At 36.8% G+C, this 21,114-nt stretch overlaps 1 protein-coding gene across 1 annotated transcript; it reads right to left on the minus strand.

Annotated features, from left to right (window-relative positions):
* Positions 1 to 468: 468 nt before the first annotated feature.
* Positions 469 to 20,336, minus strand: barx2 (BARX homeobox 2). Its single transcript, XM_051870463.1, has 4 exons — positions 19,501 to 20,336; positions 8,915 to 9,200; positions 3,564 to 3,648; positions 469 to 3,078 (listed from the first exon to the last, which is right to left on the minus strand). Exons 1-4 carry the CDS (start codon positions 19,685 to 19,687, stop codon positions 2,806 to 2,808), a joined length of 831 nt encoding a protein of 276 aa, XP_051726423.1. The 5' UTR covers positions 19,688 to 20,336; the 3' UTR covers positions 469 to 2,805.
* Between the last annotated feature and the right edge of the window lie 778 nt (positions 20,337 to 21,114).

Raw genomic sequence — 21,114 nt, forward strand, 5'->3', positions numbered from 1 at the left:
GTTGAGCATATCTTTTTAACCTTTTTTTAGTACATTTTACAAGAAAATGCTTTGGCCCTGTCCCAAATGGAAGCCTTCGCGATCTTCCACACTTTCATGACGTGATGCCGTGGCCTTAAATTTTGCGTCTGAAAGGGTAACTCCTACAAATGCATATGCAGTAATGTCAGCCGCAAAAATATCACTGTTCATGCCTTTTCAGCTCTAATTTTTTACTCCGTGCCTTTAGTAAACCCTGACAGTAGTTTTTTAATGCCAAAAGAGGGTTTGCGCTGGTGCAAGCTGTTAGTAAATCTGGCCCTAAGTGTGCCATTTGGGACAGGACCTTTCAGTGTTTCTACTTCAAAATTTCAGGTTTAATTCAATGTTACTTGCCATTTTTTTAAAGTATTTGTGAAATTTACTTGCAGTTTCTGCAGTATTCTACAGTATGTCTATCTAGTAAATCAAAGAACAGAAATCATCATATCAGATCTCCAAAATTCATGGCATCTTTATTAAATGTTATTAAATATGCAAACACACACACATACAATAAAAATGACATAACGTTTGGGTGAAAAAGCATTCTCCTCAAATATCTATCTATATAGTCTTCTCCTCCAAAACAAAAGAATACTCACCCAATAAAATTCAGTATGTACACCAGAAAAATAGTGTTTTTATATCAAAGAAGGAATATATTTTCAATATTTGTTGTTAGCCAAACACAGAAAAACAACTATACAAATAAAATCTTTGCAAAAGGCATCAACGGTTTGAAACGGAGCTTATGACATGCAGAATAGAAGAGGCTGTGATGATGTATTTGTGGGCCGTCAGTCAGCTGTAGGCATGTGCCGAGCTCCCGCGGGCTTCGACATGTCTAGAAGATTTTTTTTTTTTTGGCCATTTTTTTTTTCTTTTACCAGTGCGAGTTTGATTTATTAATTGCTTTGCGTCCCTGACAGATTAAGTGGTTTTTCTTACAGTAATAAAACCAGCCTGCACTTAGTGGTGTCATACTGCGCCACACCACAGAGGGGGAAAAGGGTTCAACATTTTTTTTTTTTTTTTTCATTCAAAGAGAATGAAATGGGAAGAAACATACAATAGCTAGCATGCTCCATCTGGGAGTTCATATATCATGTGTTTCAGCCTCAAAGTATAGTACTAAATGGCCGTGCAAAGGTTATACACACACAAAAAAAGTGATTTGAAGAAAGGATTCGGTTGAAATACAATGAAGTCGAAGCATGTCACGCATAAAACGAACAAAAGAAACTCCTTTTCTCTGCAAATAGCAAAAGAAAAACACATTGTCGTTTGGCAGAGAGTGGGCACTTTGGAAGCTTTACCTAAATCAATATTACCTTTAATGTTTTCTCAAAATTTATGTTCTTTTTCTGTATAAGCTGACAGATTCTTTATCCATTGAGATGTTGAATGGATAAAGCTAATCTTTACCCAAACTGGACAATCCTGCTTTAAAAAGAGCCACATTTTCTCATGTGAAATCCAGAACATGTTTACACTGGTATTCATACTAACCCGTCCTATTAACTTTTAATGGCAGCAGCTTCATGGATGTGTAAAAGAAGGAAAAAATACCTCAAAGGGCACTTTAGCTTCTCAGATATATGTGTTTTGGCACAGAATCCCAAGCTACAGTACACAGGTGCACCGTAAACTACAGGCGCAATTAAACAGGTAATATTTACAGGGAAAGAGAGGAACGTACCCAGAGAAGAAGAAAAAAACACTTACTGTTTGTTCATATAGAAGGCGCTGTACTGGTGAGTCTGTGCAATTCATTTTGGCAGCATAATATAAAATGTTTTGTAAAATACATTTCAGAAAGGCAGCTGTATGACAGAAACATTTAAAGCAATGTTACAATCTTAATCACTGCATCACCATATGTAGTGGAAAGTATTTGGACACTTAGGCGTACTGTAAAATGCCTGCATGTCATTGCATTAGACAACAAAATCTGCAAACAAATGGCCTCAAGGTGATTTTTAGTGGATGTATAAAGTTGGTTATCCTATCTATGGAAGCTTGTTTCCACCATGAAATAAAAAATAGAATAGGTAAAGTTTTTTTCTCGCAATTGTTTGTATATCACAATTCTGACTTTTTTTCTCAGAATTGCGAAATATAAACTCACAATTGCGTGATATAAAGTCAGAATTGCGAGATATAAAATCAGAATTGTGTGATTTAAAGTCAAAATTCCGACATTACGTCACGCAATTTTGACTTTAAATCACGGAATTCTGACTTTATATCACAATTCTGAGAAAAAAAAAAAGTTGTGAGACTTATTGTGAGATATAAAGTGAGAATTGTGTGATAAAAACTCGCAATTGTGACTATATCACGCGATTCTTACTTAATAAATCGTGCAGTCTCTTGAGTTTAAATCTAGCAATTCTGAGAAATAAAGTCAGAATTGTGAGATAAAAAGTCACAATTACCTTTTTTATTTATTTTTTTATTTTTTATTTAGTGGCGGAAACAAGCTTCCAAACCTATCAGAGTAACCACAGGTGAACTGTGAACATGTCGTCCAATTGTTTCATCATTTAACACCTACAAAAGAATATTTTTCTGAAATGTTTCTCTTTAAAATTGTATCTTTTTTGGTTATACTAGCCACTTGGTTTGATGTTTTGTTATTTTGCAATGACACTCACATTTTTGTGTGTCTAATGTACCCCTATACTTTTTGGGGCCACTGAAAATCAGGCTTGGGAAGCCATTCAACTGTCTCTCAAAAGTCTTTCAGTAGCTGTCCTTGGTTGTGCATCAGCATGGCTGCGTTTAGCTGGTCGTCATTGCTTCTGACGGAGATGGAGGGGCCTGTTCTCGTTCCGGGGTTTCTGGACAGACGGACTCAGTAGATGTAGCGGATGTACTGAGATCTTGAGGTTGAGATTGGAAGACCTTCTCTTCCACTTCTGCTCGTAGCCTCTCCTCCTCCGCCAGTCTGGCCGCCAGCCGTTCCTCTGCCTCGATCTCCTCTGTGGTTGGGATGGAGTTCTTCTTAGGTCGGCCTTTAGGCTTGGTAGGAGCCTCGTGTCCTCCTTTTAGCACCTAGAGAAACACAGACACACACACATATGAAAAATGTGGGCCTAGTCAAAGGTGAGGATGGTTATTACAGTGATTAAGCGAAGATATATAGCCATATGGGCTGGTCGTTCATGCTCGTTTTTCTCAGAGGTGAACGCGCCGTGGATCTTTTGTTCCTGCTTGAGAGGTTGATCGCGCTGACGTAGACCTGTACTGTCCTTTAAATCATCACTCATTTGTCCCACACACACTCACTGAGCAGCCCGGGGTCGTAGCTGTTACACACACTGACTGTATCGAGTGCTGAGGAGGGCAGCTCAAAACTGTCTAATGGATTTTTAATGATATGTCTCAGAGTTTCCATTTCCACACAGAAAGCTTTGGTGGATTTTCAACACAGATGTTTTTATTGATACAAGATGACAGTATCTTAACGATCTAAGTTTGTGAGCTACAAAATCCTATGAACTTGTGATGATAGCCTTGAGCAAGCTCGTTCAACTCACCATTTTCTTCCATTTCATGCGTCTGTTCTGGTACCATGTCTTCACCTGGAGCTGTGTAAGTCCCAAAGACTGAGCCAGGTCCAATCTGCACACACATACACAAAGCGCAAGTTAAATGAAAGTGCATAAATCAAAAACAAATGAAAGGTCATTATTCTGTTCCAAAAGTAAGTCCAAAATGTTTTCCAAAAGTATGAAACCAAATTATGCTACATCCTAAGCCAAATATTTATGCCAAATTATAAGGTGGTATAATAATTAATAATTAAAATAAATAAATAAATAAATAATAGTTTAAAGCTGACTATTTTACCCATAATTGGATATATATAATTTATTATTATTATTATTATTATTATTATATATGAGAATTGCATTATTCTTATTGCATTGCCTGTATTAAGTTTAATTGTAATTCAAGTTTACCATGCCAACAAGTCAGAAATTAACTAGGTCTCAGTGCAAAAATGCTCCAAATACTTCAAATATGTGTGTAAAAAATAGTAAATTGCTTGGTTTTTGGCTTTTAATATAATTGAATGTGTGGCTAATAAGCAATTTGATTTAATAAAATAAAATAAGCTCTGAAAATGCTGAATGTGACGGAAAATGTTTATGTGTGTGCGTGTTTTTGTGACATATCAGGACACAAATTGGTATAATGACATGGGTATGACATAGGTATTACAAGGAGAGGGTGACTAATGAGGACATTACCCCATGTCCCCATTTTTCAAAAGGCTTATAAATCACACAGAATGAGTTTTTTGAGAAAGTAAAAATGTGCACAGTTTCCTGTGATGGGTAGGTTTAGGGGTAGGGGTAGTGTAGGGCGATAGAATACCATTACGCCTATGGAATGTCCCCACAATTCACAAAAACGTGTGTGTGTGTGTGTGTGTGTGTGTGTGTGTGTGTGTGTGTGTGTGTGTGGACAAAATGTCCCCACAAAGATGGCAATTTCTGAAATCCTTGGAGGAAAACAGCTTCTAGATCAAGGTTTGATGTTTTTTGAAAATGTAAAATGCAGGACGTTTTCTGTGATGGGTAGGGTTAGGGGATAGAATTTACAGTTTGTACAGTATAAAAATCATTATGTCTATGGAAAGTCCCCATACAACATGAAAAACCATGTGTAGGTAACTAGGTTTAGGAGCAGAGCCTACGAGTGGCGTTGTGACCCCTGAAACCCACAAGCAAGTAACAAGAATGACTGCAAAGAAGGCGGGAAACTTCAGAACTGAAAGTAATTGACCGAAATCCCGATGTCACCTGTTGTCTTACACATAAAAGCCAGTGGGTGGCCATCTAGAGTGCAGATGTATATCTAATCACTGCAAAATTCCCAAAGCTGGCATGACATATCAGAAAGTTCTGCCAAGCTCTGAACTGAGCAGTCTTCCCAGGCCGAATGTAATTGCAGACCTCCCGTGGAATGCCATCACGCTTTATCTATACAGGATAAGGTAATCCAGTCATGGAGCTCCTGACTTGCCCGAAGGCAATAGAGGATCTTTTCGGGGCACTTGGGCAGGCAACGCATGACTAATGCAACGATTGGTCTGCTGTAACGTGATAGGCAAGGAGGGGACATGTGAGATGGGATTTGAGGGAACGAGAGAGCCAGATATCAAACAAGTGCACAGATTTCTGCTACATCTACAATCAAAGTCGCTCGCACCAGCCAAGCAGGATTACGCACCTCCTCTGTTGAGCCTCTCAGAGAGTCATATGAGGTGCAGAGAATTTCTGGAAATGAGCAGATTAACACTCGCTCTCAAAAGCCCTTGACTTTGGTCTTTCCTCTTCTCTTTCTTTTTATCTTTTTGTTACTTATATTTCCTTTTTGTTCATCTGTCTAAGTTGCGCATGAGACAGGAGTTTTTCCATTGTATACTCTAAAAAATCCTGGGTTAAAAACAACCCAAGTTGGGTTGAAAATGGACAAACCCAGCAATTGGGTTGTTTTAACCCAGCAGTTGGGTTAAATGTTTGCCCAACGTGCTGGGTATTTTTATTTACCTCAACTATTGTTTAAAAATGACTGTATTGTTTGCTTAAAATATGAACCCAAAGTATGCTGGAAATTAACATTGATTAATGTGTTTAATAATTGAACATTTATTAATAAGTTTAATGAATAATAATTAAACAATAAACATTTATTAAATTGCTTATTAATATTCATACCTTTTGATTATTATTGTTGCCTCTAGTAATTATGTGTCTGATTTTTAATACCCAACCTATTTTGGGTTCATTTTAAGCCAGCCATATTGTAATTTTTAAACAATAGTTGAGTAAAAATAAAACTGCCCAGCAGGTTGGGCAAACATTTAACCCAACCACTGGGTTTTTCCATTTTCAACCAAAAAAAAAAAAAAAAAAAACTTTAACTGTCTTGCAAACTGACAGAGTAAAACATGAAAAATGTATATATTTATTTGCTAAGTGTCACATATGTCATATCACACTGAGTTACGTTTAAGTAAAATGTACGACTACAAGTGGTGGGGAATTTTTTTTTTTTTCAGTCTAGCTCTGTCATTTGTGGCTTATATCTGTGCTGTAATTGGCAGTAAGAAAAGCACCTCTGTGTTTGTGCTTATTATTCTTCAGAGATAAACCACACACACACACACACATACACACACGCACTCTGCATTCCAATGCCGGCACGTTCCTTGCAACTATGAGCCTAATTTAAGCTCAGTTTGGGTTCTGACATTTATTCATAATGATGATGAAGATGATTATAATCATCTCTGCCTCATAAAAAAACCATTAAAACTTCATGATATAAATCATTACGCTCCATACTGTGACATGTTCATTGCTTTCATGTTCTGATTGTGTGGCCTAGGCGGACAAGCCAAAAACAGCACAACACCTTGAGGTCGTCTTTGAGATTGATAAAACACAAACCTGAGGCGTTTTGAGGCCCATTCCTCAAACTTGCCAGAAGATGAGGAATTTCCCTCACTTGTTTTTCATTCAGCCATGAATGAATTTGTTCGTTCCTGAGGCAATGTGTGTGACAGAGTGATAGAGCACAGGCTAATCATGACCTAGCTATGAACTAAGCGGCCTTGAGCCAAAATCTCCACAGAAACAGCTTCCCAACTGACCCGACAGGACCCAACAAAACAGGCCTCTTTCATGCCAGCTTTTCATGGAAACTGCATATTTGGGTTAGTGATTACTGAGAAAATTACATTATTATAAATTAGGAATGAATAATATATTGGTCACTATATCAGGATCAATCATGCATAGTTTTATTTTTATTACATATTATTATTATTATTTATCAGTCTGATTTGGTTGATATTGGAATAAAACAATATTAGGGCTTGTGTTTTTTTTTAAAATATTGTTTTAATATATTGCAATTTTACTTGAGGTATGGAAAATCCTTGGTTGGCAATTTTATTGTGAGGACAGAAAAACATAATTTTGTCAGATAAATACCTATTTTGTCCTTCCCTCATATTTAAAATGGTTATTTTAAATATTTTTCATATTTTGATGGTTTAATCAAACTTGTAGGGTCATTAAAAACAAATATTCCCTTTGAACATCAATTTTGGACACTGTGTGTGTGTGTGTGTGTGTGTGTGTGTGTGTGTACCTACTTAACTATATTTTGGGGACAAATTTGTACCCAGAAGTGACCAAACCCTGACAAAATCTCCAAAAACCTCCCTTTAGGGTCGTCCTCATTTGTAAAACTGGTATAAAAATAAAGTAATTAAAGGCTTTTTAAAAATGCAGAAAGTTATCTGTGATTGGTAGGTTTAAGGGATAGAATATAGATTTTGTATAGTATAATATTATGTCTTTTGAATGTCCCCATTTAGATAGCTAAGTAAACGCATGTGTGTGTGTGTGTGTGTGTGTGTGTGTGTGTGTGTGTGTATATACTTTCATACTTTTTCGTACATTAATATTTCATATTTTTAACTAATTTTTTGCATGGATGCTCACGTAAACAATACTTTGAGTCAGTCGATATGTACGGAGCCCCGCACATGACATGCAAGAAAAAAAATTAAATTGTGTGCACGATTTACTATTTCGTTCCCTCGATTTATAAATAATGCGCACGTTTTAGTAAATCGAGGGAACGAATTAATAAATCGTGCGCACGATTTAGCCTACTATTTTTTTCGTGTATGTCATGTCCAGGGCTCCGTAGATATGAGACCACAGCATGACGCATGGCAATATTTTTTTTCTTTAAAACATATTTCTTGTTTTATGAAAGAAAAGAGCTATCTATAAAACAAAAATGAATAAAAGTGGAGTGAGTATGTAAGAAAGTCTTGTGGCGGCTGTCCTAGCTTTGCACGTCTGGTGGTGCTGACAGTTTTCAGACAATTATGTCTGACAGCTCATATGTCGCTGAAGGACACAATCCATCCTTAGGCTGTGTCTGACCAAATATTCTGAGAATTTGTGTGTGTGTGTGTGTGTGTGTGTGTGTGTGGCAGACACGCTCAGAGTCCTTGTAGGTGGGACAGAACTGATTTTGTGGGATTTTTACCCAAATACACCCTTTGGGCCGTAATGGAAACACATCCACTCCGGCCAAATCTAAACACAGAGCCAAAATGAAATGGAAAATGTGTTATGGCCTAAAAAACTGTCCCATGCGAGAAGACCCACGACACGTAGATTACCTCATCTCATTGTACAAAGCCCCAAAGTTTTTTAAATACACCTGCGTGTGCTTTAAATGATTGGCATGAAATCAATGTAATACATTTTTGTTTGCTGTTCTTGGCATGCGTCCCTGTTGTCTTGAATGGGGTAGTGTTTCTTTTAAAGGCTTCTTTTGCAATTCAAAGCATGGTTAAAATGTTACTGTCGTCTGAACTATAACACTGAGCAATGTAATAGTTTGGCTAACAGTGATTTCCTTCAAGTTAATGTGTTTATTTCAGGCTTTATATGCACTTAGAATTATTTTCATTTATCATAATTACTCTGCTTTCTTAAAGTCAACATGAAATCAAATTCCTATGTACCTTTTTAATGTTACAGGTTTCATTGTGCAAGATTCAATTCAAAAATGTTTTTAATTTGTAATCTTTCAATTTGGTATGTTCCAATCAATTCCCAGAAATAAAAATGTAAATAAAATTTCATATATATATATATATCAGAATATTTTTTTTATTGCAAATTTTGTTTGTGAATAACATTTTCACTTTTTCAGTATAACTTTGACAGACCTTCTATGAGGCACAAATACTGGAGAAGTGCCCTAACAAACTGTAAAATCAAGTGTAAAAACCCTCTCTACTGAGTTATCACAGCGATGCCATGGTTCCTTAACAACCACTGACCTGTCTGGAGTGGAGAGATATTTCTGTTTCTGGAATTTCTTCTCCAGGCCCAAGAGCTGCAGCTCTGTGAAGATGGTCCGGCTGCGGCGGGGTTTCTTCAGCCGCGGGGTGGAGTGCTCCGTCTCTGATTCGCTGCTGATGCTGACGGGCGTCTCGCTGGGAGTGGGCTCTGAGGTCAGCGGGTGCTGGGGTGAGAGAAGGGGCAGGTGCGGAGACTGTGGAAGGCTGCTGGGCGGCTGGTGTGTGATCACGGACAGAAGAGGGTACGTTCTCAGAGGGGTAGAGCCTGGGAGAGCACATAATGGTCTTGTTAGTACTGATAGCACACAAATACAACTTTGTTGACGGGAATCATTAGTGAAGCGGCAACACTTTATAATAAAGAGAGAAATTCCATAGGGTCCTCGCACCATTGGTTTTCACATTCCTCTGGTGCGCGGGCCCAAAAGTCAAATCATAATAAAAAAACCTTGAAAGTATGGAAGCGTTTTTCCACCACAGAATAAAAAAAGATAAAAAAGCTTCTTGCGGTTCGGACTTTATTTCTCACAATTCCAAGTTTATAACTCGGAATTCTGATTTTGTTTCTCACAATTACGGGTTTATAACTCGGAATTCTGACTTTATTTCTCACAATTCCGGGTTTATAACTCGGAATGCTAACTTTATTTCTCACAATTCCGGGTTTATAACTCGGAATTCTGATTTTGTTTCTCACAATTCCGGGTTTATAACTCGGAATTCTGATTTTGTTTCTCACAATTACGGGTTTATAACTCGGAATTCTGACTTTATTTCTCACAATTCCGGGTTTATAACCCGGAATTCTAACTTTATTTCTCACAATTCCGGGTTTATAACTCGGAATTCTGACTTTATTTCTCACAATTCCGGGTTTATAACTCGGAATTCTAATTTTATTTCTCACAATTCCAGGTTTATAACTCGGAATTATGACTATTTCTCACAATTCCGGGTATATATCTCGGAATTCTGATTTTGTTTCTCACAATTCCAAGTTTATAACTCGGAATTCTGAGTTTATTTCTCACAATTCCGGGTTTATAACTCGGAATTATGACTTTATTTCTCAGAATTCAGGGTTTATAACTCGGAATTCTGACTTTATTTCTCACAATTCCGGGTTTATAACTCTGAATTCTGACTTTATTTCTCACAATTCCGGGTTTATAACTCGGAATTCTGATTTTGTTTCTCACAATTCCGGGTTTATAACTCGGAATTCTGACTTTATTTCTCACAATTCCGGGTTTATAACTTGGAATTCTGACTTTATTTCCCACAATTCTGGGTTTATAACTCGGAATTCTGACTTTTTTTTCTCAGAATTATTAGATATAAACTTGGAATTGTCAGATATAAACTTAAAATTTTAAGAGGTAATTGCAACTTTTTATTTCACAATTCTGAGTTGTTGTTTTTTTCCCTCATAATTGCGAGTTTATATCACAACTTTGAGAAAAAAGTCTGAGTTGCAAAAAAAACTCGCAATTCTAACTTTTTTCTCACAATTCAGACTTTTGTTTCTCAGAATTGTGAGATATAATCACAATTATGAGTCATAAAGTGTGGATTGTGAGATATAAACTTGCAATTGCAAGAAAAAAGTCAGAATTGTGAAATTTTATGTTTTAATTCTTTGGCGGAAACAGGAAAGCTTGCACATAATCGTCAGATCTTCAAACAGTCTTTATTCAGAGGCCTTTAAAAACACACAAAAAGTGCAAAGTGCAACGACAAAATGTTTTTGACATCATTGTCATCAGTGTCTACCAAAAATTAGAAATACAACTGTTCATTGTTAGTTCATGTTAGTCCATTAAATAATATTAACAGATGCAATTTTTGATTTAAATAATGTATTACTAAAAACTTTAACTAAGATTAATACATTTTTAGAAATATTTTAATTGATGTAAACTAATGTAGTTAACTAATGTTAACATATGAAACCTTGTTCATATTGTAAAGTGTTACTAATGAATCAATAATGAGTTATTGTTCATTTTGTGGAACAGTTCTGCTCCTATCAGATGTATTAAACAGCATACATGACTGTAAAATCTAGTTTACAAGCTGCTAAAGTGAGCCAGCTGAAACCCTGAGTTTTAACAGCGTCATGTCCGAGTGAACTCAACCTTATAATGGTCTCGACCCACCGTCACTAATGGTGTAGGTAAGTGTTAAGAGTTTTGCCCTGTGTGATGTAAGGTGCCTGAACTGGAGGTCTGCTGTGGTGATGTAACTGGTGTTTTACACTGAACTACGAGGATAATGACTCTCCTATGATACACGCTGTCACCGACACAATGCACTCTGGGTAATAATTTTTAACTGGGGCATCTGTACGCCCTCCCTTACAGTTTAATATTTCCAACTCTCTCTCTTTGTCTCCTGCTCTTTTTTTATTCAGACATCAGTGAGACGCCAGAGTCCATAAAATGCAACACGGGACCCGTCTGAGCAGAGAGAGAGTATAATACCTCCAAGAGAGAAAAAAGCTTGTCGTCAAGCTAAAAAAACCTGATCATCTGATTTATTAAGTAAAGTGAGAGTGGAAGAGCGTTTTGTGAAATGAATACATGATGTCATGTCCATTTCACAGGCAAATTGGTTGCAATCTTATTTAATCCCGGTAAATGCCTGGGATGTCTTATCTGATCGCTTGATTGCTTAGATAAAAAAATGACTGTGGTAAAGCCAAATATTTTATCAAAAATCATTTCCTTATTGAATATGACCTGAAGGAAGCTTCGGAAGTTGATGACATTTGAAAGCATTAAGGTTTTGTATTTGTTGTGGTTTACTCTCTTAAATACTCAACCTGTTTACTGTCACCCTCCTTTTTGAGCATAGATCTGAACATTAATGAGTGTAATTCATGAATGCTTTGGAATACAGACGTAAGGTTGGTCTCTTTTTAAAGAAGACACTCAGCAGGTTATTGCAGAAGTGAAAGCAGCTTCAAGTGAAAATGAAAGTGTAAAAAAGTTATAGAAGTGTAAGTTTACTGTAAAGCAAATGTACTGAACTAAACATTTTATTTTATACAAAATATGGTAGCACTTTATTTTACAGTCCTGTTCCCCATACTATTTACTTATTACAGAAATTATAATAACTGGGTAATAACTAGGTACTAACCCTGAACCTACACCTAAACCTAACCTTAACTCCTGTAGTTACCTTATATTACTCAGTATTACTCAGTATTTTAACACTGTAAGTATGTGTACTGTAAAATAAAGTGCAACTCAAAATATATTTGACAAAATAATTTAAACTCTAAAATTGCTAATCAAAGCCGTATGTCTAACCAAGTAGTGTTCCAAATTTGAAGTTGGTATCACAAAAATGTAGGCCGCTAAAAGGATTTAAAGTACTGTTTCCATTGTAAAGCAATGGCCAATTTCAAAACGATGAATTTTGAGAGTTTAAGCTTTCAAATGAGACCTAATTTATGATGATTACTGAAATACGTAATAGGGAAAAAGGCAATAAAAAAGCACGCCAGGTGTCCTGCTACTGGGACACCAACAGTTAACAGGCTATATACTTAAATTCTTTCTTTTGTTGCACAAGTAAGCATCACCCTGGTTACCGCAACAAAAAAAACGAATAGGATTTTTCCATAGCCTTTTGAATTACCGCAACAAAATAAATGCTGTGATCAACAGAATTTTATGATACTTACACATTTTTATGAATTTTGAATCCTTAATATAATCACCAGAAATAAAAACCATCCTTAGGCTATAAACAAAGTACACCACGGTCACTCAACTTCAATGTCACCACTACTAAGGCCCTGTCCACACGAACACGGTATTTTCAAAACCGCAGTTTTTTCTATGCGCAGTATCAGATCACTGAAACCGAACTTTTTTTTTAAAAAAAAACTCCTGCCAGGATGAAGATTTTTAGAAACTCCGTTTACAGTGTTGTTGTGTAGCCGGTGAAACCGGAGATGTTGGCTTGTGATGTCGGAACCGGAACCAATAATAACCATTTTTCCAGGCTTCTGATTGGCTAAAATGGCTTACGTTTAGGGTTACATTGCCACCTGTTGGTTTGGCATGCTCTTGACAGCACTTCTTAGCATGTTTTTGCGTTTTCATGTGAACGCGACTTTTTTTTTTTTTTTTTTTAAATGAAGGAGGAAATACCCTTGGACATGAGGACTAGGCCTAAGCTTCCGACAACTCTGTGCAAGCAACTAGTGAGTAGATAAGTTTACCTGTTCGGTGTGATGATGTTTAATGTCCCCAACAGCCTCTGTAGTCCCATTTAGACACTTGTTAGCAACCACCTTTTTTGAGAGAAGTAAAAGCTTTAAAAAATCACGAGTTGAGTATTACTAGTGTGTTTTATGTCGTGAGCTTATGTTAACAGACCTTATTTTAGGCTTTTAACCAAAACGACTTTGGGACAATGGAACCAGAAGTGCTAAAACGTTAACTCGTCTCCAGGTTTTGGCCTACAAAAATACGCCATCCCTGCAGCACTCTATAGTGCTGGAGAACGAATCACTAAATATCTGACTATAACAATATCTGACTATGACTGTACACCTGTAGAGCTTTTATTCAGATCAGATCACTCTAGATAGGCAAGTTTAACTTCACTGAGGCAGACCAAGCATATACGGTCGGGACCCTTGTACACAACATATTTTTATGAGCAACAAAGTGGAAGGACAGGGAATTTTTCCACACACACACAAATGCACAAACATGCATGCACTCACTCTTGCACACAAATCAGGATGATCTCATTGCTATCAATGCAACACGTCTAGGCATGACATCCCTTCTGGCTCCTCTATCTCTGTCTTTCCGTCTTTCCCTCTCTATTCTTTCTTCAAAATCTATCCCAGTAGTCTCATCGTAACGTCTATCAGTCAGTTTTAATCTATATAGTCCCCTGACACTGTGTGCCATCAGTACACAGGTCTAAGAAGCCTGTAAATATTTGTTCTGTATAATTATCATATTATATATATACAGCAGACACACAGACATGCTATTTCTCTCATTTGTAGCAAATTCATCATCAACCTGTTACACCTCGGGCCTGCGATTCACATTTACACTAGTAATAAGACAATTAATAAGCTGCTTAACTGTATCCTAGATCCCAGCTAATTAGCCATCTTACTTAAACGAGTCAATGAGATCATTTTCCTGAGGCCCTATTATTATGATGCCACACTTCTGGATTAAGTCCTGCTCATGTTTTGAGAAAAGTAGTGTGAAAACTGTGTTCTAAAAAAAGCAGTAACTTTTCATTTGACCTAAAAATATCCAAGGCAGTTTTGGTGTTGCATTTCCTTGTTATGACATGCCGGGTTTCAGGAAATCTTTTCGCTTTCAACAGAGTTCAACATTTTGACTTGTCATTCATGTGTTGGGAGAGAAGTGTCAAGTTTTCAATACTCGCAATCAAGCTGTGAACCTCACGCTTTCCCCAAAAAAACAGTAGCAATGTTAAGCTCTTGATTGCGCTCTTTCAGTCCTGTCTTATTTTCCTTGACTGATTGGATTCCAGAGAAATGATTTCATTTGGCACCTGATGCACATTTGAACTCTTAATAACACGGTACATTGTGTTTTTTTGGATGGGCCATGTGGTGACAGATTTACTGCTTCATCACTTGTTTGAATTTTTCTCTCTTAATGTCTATTAAATCTATCCAGCAAGTTGGAAGAACAGAAAAAAACACACAAGATAGACTCTGCAAGTGATTGGATAGAGTGTATTTGCCTTGCTGCAAGCTGAATTTGCTCTTGCATGATAATGTTTGTTAATGCAGCTGATGTTTGACTCTGTTTGACTCTTCCAGGCATCTAACAACATCCTATCTGACTAAAAAGTGTTAAGATTGGGAAAACATTACGCAGTGTATACTTCTGTCTATCATACTTGTAAATGTTTAGACATGAAACAAAACCTTGAGAATTATTTGGCACCCATAATTGCCCAAAGGCGAATACAGCTAAGATCTCACAATAGATATCCATAATACCCAGTTAATGCATTTCTATACATGTGTATAGCCACACCCTTCAGGTTGCATCATGGGTGAGGTCTGACAATTGTGACAAAATACATCCATAATTGTGCGTTTTGTTTATGTGTGTGTGTGTGTGTGCGCGCGTGTGTGTGTGCGTGCGTGTGTGTGTGTGTGTGTGTGTGAGTGTGAACATAACTGGTTCTCATCTGAAAGACATCCGCTTTTATTGTCTGCAGTTAATAAATGTGAAGACAAGTTGTGGACGGTTGTGATCGGTCTCGCAATCGTTTACTCCTCTAAGGGAAACTCATCCTCCTATTAGGCTGTTTTTCAGCATGCTGTCATAGGAGATTACACTATCGCCGATTTTTATCTGTTTCTCCTCCCTTCAAAAAATGCTTCTAAAAGCCTTTCCTGCGTTATAGTTAGAGACATGTCTCCAAACGAAATATTAAAACCTGTTATTACACTCTCAGGTCAAATTTTTAAGTGGGTAGGACTAGGACCTGTATATGCACATGGTGCGGTGAACGTGATTTCACCAAGTGCAACATGTTCTTGGATCATCATCCTTGTTGATCCTGTAACAACATTTCAATCAACCAATCAGATTTGAGAGACACTTTTACAGTTCATGTCAAGTTTAGGCTTTCAACCAGGGTTAGGTGCTTCTACATCAGTGTTATTCGCCTGTTATTTATCTCTGATTTTAGGGATCAGTTATGGGTAGGGTTAGGTTTAGGGATAAGGGATAGGACAAAATCCTAAGACAGGAATGTTGTTCCAGGATCGACAAAATATGATCTTATCATGACCGTTATCATTCGATAATTAGCTTATTAATAATATTGTTTAATTATTATTCATTGAACTTATTAATAAATGTTGATTTCCAACATACTCTGGGTTCATTTTAAGCAAGCAATACAGTAATTTTTAAACAATAGTTGGGCAGGTTGGGCAAACATTTAACCCAACTGTTGGGTTAAAACAACCCAATTGCTTTGCAATTGTTTGTCCATTTTCAACCCAACTTGGTTTGTTTTTAACCCAGCATTTTTTTAGAGTGTACTGTCAACTGTTTGATTACAAACATTCTTTAAAATATCTTCTTTTCTGCTCAACAGAACAAATAAACTCATACAGGTTTGGAACAACTTGAGAGTGAGTAAATGATGACAGAATTTTATTTTTTTTTGGTCAGCTATTCCTTTAATTTCACTACTCAGGTAATATTAAAGGGAGCCTATGACCCATTTTAGGGGTCATAGCTAGAAATGTATCTTTATATTTGGTTTCATATTATGTTTAGACTGATTGAAGTCGTATCACGGCACTTGAGAGGAGAAGTCAGGGCTGAATTCAGTCATGTTTGAGTTTGGAAACAGACTGACAGGGAAAAAATGGAACTCACTATTTATATTCCTCCTAAATGTCTTTTAGATCTGAATATGTATAATTACTTGTTTTGCATGTCATTTTTAACTAATTGACTGCAGACTCTCCTATTGTATTTTGACGTGTCTTACAGCGGCTCCTAGTGGCGACAGCGTTTACAGTATGAGTTCAGACTTGACGACAGAGTCTATGTGAGAGAGTCCAGGTCCAGTGGCCTTTCAGTGAGTGCCAGTCTTAATACCAGCTACATTCTATATTAAGCATTACCATCCATTGATGTGCTGGCATATAGAATATCTCACACCCCTCAGACTTGAAAAGAGACAGTGTGTGCAGCGTTCTGATATTTGGGCTGGATATTCTATCCCCCCGGCCCGGCCTGCCAAAACTCCTCGTACCTCACAGCTGGGCGTACAAACAGAAGGAAGCATGTGCTTGTTTATGACTTCATACATATGTATGTATACATCTGTGTGCATGTTTTGTTGTGCATAGACATGTACGTGTGTGTTTGATTGGTTGTGTATGAAGAAATCGAGTGAACTGCTAAAGCTATTTTTATCGTGGTTCCATTCAGAGGAAGTGTCTCCGATTTCACAAACTGCACAGCAGGTATGAGGGAGCAAAGATGCTTTCTGTCAACACGCATCGAGTCCGGAGAGGGATACTTGGGGCTTTTCTGGCCTAGTTTGGAATTTTGCACTGCAACACTTGCTGCTAAATTACTTTAATTTGTTGGTAACACTTTATTTTACCATGTCCTTGTTACACATTATATTAAATTACGCAAAATTACATTCAACTAACCCTAAATGTATATTACTTAGTACTTAATTGTACACTGTAACAAAAATAAAGTGTAACCAATTTGTCTGCGTAATAAGTAGCTACACGCAATTTCCAGTCAGTTTCATACACAAATAGATGGGAAAATATCTGGCTTTTCAACCATCGTCATCATTTTAATATGCTCTATTGATGCCTGGTTGTGAAATGAGCAAAATAAATAAAGGAAATGTTTTGATGGTTTTGTGTTAAAGGTTTGCGAAACAAGATAAATATGTACCTATAAAGCTATACATCAAAGCAAAACAAGATTTGCTGTGAGATCAGTCATTCCGACCTGAAAAACTTGCTTGTCTTACAAGCATTAGAAGTAACACTTAGTTTTACGAGACAAGGACATTTTTTCTGGTCGTACACCAACAGACAAAACATAAATAATTAGGTGGCCTGGTATGGATACATTTTCTGTTAATATAGGGCACAATTATATGCAATGAGTATATGAAACAGTGAGTTGGTTTTTATATGACAACCAGAATAATATCTGATCTGTGATGATGCCCTGTTTGGAAAATCACATTGGAAACCACAGAGATAAGTCCTTGCTAAACCTTTGGATGCACTTAATCAATCCCTTAAACCTAATTACACGGGTGCCGCTACCGATACAATCATGATCTTGAGGGTCAAACGTTTTTGTACACGTCCCATGTCGGCTGATGCAGTACAACCCAGATTAATGACATGCCAGGAACATTTAAAAATGTCTTGTGAACTTCACACAACGCTTCTCATTATGATGGAATGACATCGCACCTGTTGCTTCAGGATGTCATACCTGACTGCATCCTATGTTGCACAGTCAACAGTGTAGCAACAGTTCTGTAAATAGATAAATGTCTTGTGGCTTCCAAGAGTTTGTGCTCCTTGGGGCAAGTAAGAGGAGAAGATGTCATTATTTTACCACAGATACCCAACTCGTTACAAATGTGACAGTTTAAATGAATGTGCACACACCAGTACCTTGAGGTCACTGACGCAAAAACGCTCAAATGGTGGTCAAAAAAAGTTTAAAGATGAAATATGATGAGGTCTCGCTGTGCCATGATAAACCATCAGGGAGGTGTGATATTTCAAAGGGATGTCAACTATTATTATCTATTCAACTGTTATTTGTTATTATTTTAAATTTAATCTAATTTGAGCTCTATGCATGTGGTGCAAATAAAATATGTATGTGTTTGGGGGCAGATAAATATCAGTATATCACTCACCAATCAGATAAAGCTAATGTAAACGTAATTACGCATCACGTATCTTTACTGAAGCAAATCTGTCATAGCCTACCATTTTATATTATAAGACTAAATGTAATTCCACTGTCAGCAGTTTCGTTATCTTGTATGTTTTTTTTGACGTTGGGTGCGAATTAAACTTTACCGCACAAACAGTGTTTACTGTACAGTTTAACTCTCGACCTACAAACATGTTTTGAGCTTAAATGCGTCCAGTTAACTTTAAACAGGAACTCTGAACATGATAAAGCGCATTTACCTATTGCGTAAAGATTGCTTTAAAGTCTATATACAATATGCAGGGACTGTTTATTTTTTATTTTATTTATTTATTTATTTATTTTTTCAGGAGGACGTATTGTTTAATTTGGCGTAAAAATATTAATAATAACCATCAGTTTCTTGGCCGTTCCTTCGCGTAGCCTACATAATTTAAAAACACAATGGGTTCGGTATAGGCTGTATAGAAGTAATATAGACTTTCGCTTAAAAGTTCCTTCGCGTATACAGAATTTAGAAACGCAGTAATATTTTTCCTCTTATTATTGGTTTGTTGAAAACAAAAAACGTGCATTTAGTTACTGGGTATTAAAATGAACACATTATGAGAATCAAAAATACGTGGGAACTCGGAAAAGTAGCATATTTTTGATGCACGAATTAAAAAAGCCATTATTTAGCCTTATGCATATAACGTCATTTTGTTTTGAAATTTCGGTGGCTCTTTTTCGTGTTGCATGCTACATGCACACTGTAGACATTCTTTCATCATTAAAACTTCCATTTAACTTGTCAAAATAATTTGTGTAAATTCTTCTCATATTATGACTATATTTTCCGCTCGATTTACTTCACTAGTAGGCCTAATTGCAGTAACAGAGGCTGAAAAAGTTCAATGTGTCAGTCTTTAGTTTTGATGGGTTGAACTTTTTACAGTGCAGTGTTTTCATTTTCAGCTACGAGGGCAAAGAAATTCTTAAAAATATAAAAGTGAAAAAGTGAAAGAAATCAATGCCCATTCAAAATTAGTCAGCATTTCAGATCTCTTGAAAACGTGAATTTGCGTCACTTACCCGAGCATGAGTGCAGAGGTTTGGGTCTGACGATTAAAGAGGGGCAAACCGAGTAAAGAGAAAGTTTCTCGAAGTAATCACAAGTTTCCTTGGAGAGAATCTCGTCGATCATGAAGGTCTTGTATCGTCTTCTGGCTGCTTTCAGCTGCGCGCTGCTCGCGAGTCTCAGCTCTGCTTGACAATGCATAGTGTCCAGATTCGCGCCTTCAGCCGCGTGACGTTCACGACAAAAGTTCTGATATTCGCCTCGTTAAAAGTTGTGTAAAACTTATTTCATATGTTACTGATCTACAACGACATGTCATTTGAACAGCTCTGGCGTCCTGTTGCAGCTGTGCTGCGCTGATAGTGTCTACAGTGTCTTCCGCGCGCTCATTCATGCGGCGAGTGCGCGCTGCGCTCTGAGTCACCGCTATATAAACCAACTATCCTGTCACTACTGCACTGCTGTATGCAACAGCCGACACACTTCACGTCAATCACCCTCTCTCTCTCACTCTCTCACTCCCCCCTCACTGTACAACAGAACAATGAACCGGTTTTCTGTTTTTTTTTTTTTTCTCTCCCCTGAACCATTGAAACTCTAGAGTTAGATTTGATGGAATTACAGTTCATTTAGTGTTCATTTAAAAGTCTGCATTTCTTCTTCTTCTTCTTGTTTTTGTAGGGAAAAAAAGGTAGAAATTATCTATCTATCTATCTATCTATCTATCTATCTATCTATCTATCTATCTATCTATCTATCTATCTGTTTATCTATCTATCTATCTATCTATCTAATTAATCAAAGCTAGCAGTATATCTGCAGAAGAAACAAATGTGCGCCTTATATTAAGAAAGAAAGATTATAAAGCTGCGCAATAAGCTTTGTTTCTAAAATCGTAAATGAGGTTCAGTCAGTTTTTATTGTTTACAGTGCTGAAAATGATGCCTCGTTTACAAAAAGAAAAGAAACCGAATTTTTCTGAACTATTTCTGATAAAATATTTAAGTAAACATGGAGCAGGCATGTTATTTATTTAACAGAGCATTTAAACTAAAGACAACGAATTCGAATCATTTAATGATTTCATTTATTGCGGTTATTTTTTTGCTGCTGTTGTGGAAAACTTCTGTCGATACGGAAACGCCTGCGTGTCTTAAAACTTTCAACGATCACGTAAAGCAACTATTTCACTTGCCAGGACAAGTGGCATCATTCATTCACATAAGAAGGGCAAAGTTAAGCGCTTTGCTTTACCAACAAGAGCTACAGTAAATCAGCAGCGCGTGTCTCTTTTTTCAAAGAAGTGATGATAGAAAAAATAATAATACAAAATAAATGCCATAACTTTTATTAATATCTAGCTAACACTCGCAAAAATGATTAGGCTACTAAAGGTCGTATATAACCTATATGTTTTAGTAACCTACTGGCTAACATTCAAATAGATTAATTAGACTGCAGGCTACATTAAAAGTGAATAAAATGAATATATATATGACGGCGGGGCAGAAACGCTACCAAGTTTTATATCTTATCAAACAATGACTTGTTTTCTTGACTTAAAAAAAAAAAAAAAAAAAAAGTAAACGTTTACTGCAACATTAAACTTAATCATGTAGTAGTCTAAT

Source organism: Ctenopharyngodon idella, chromosome 18, assembly GCF_019924925.1.
Source record: "Ctenopharyngodon idella isolate HZGC_01 chromosome 18, HZGC01, whole genome shotgun sequence".
Taxonomy (NCBI): Eukaryota; Metazoa; Chordata; class Actinopteri; order Cypriniformes; family Xenocyprididae; genus Ctenopharyngodon; species Ctenopharyngodon idella.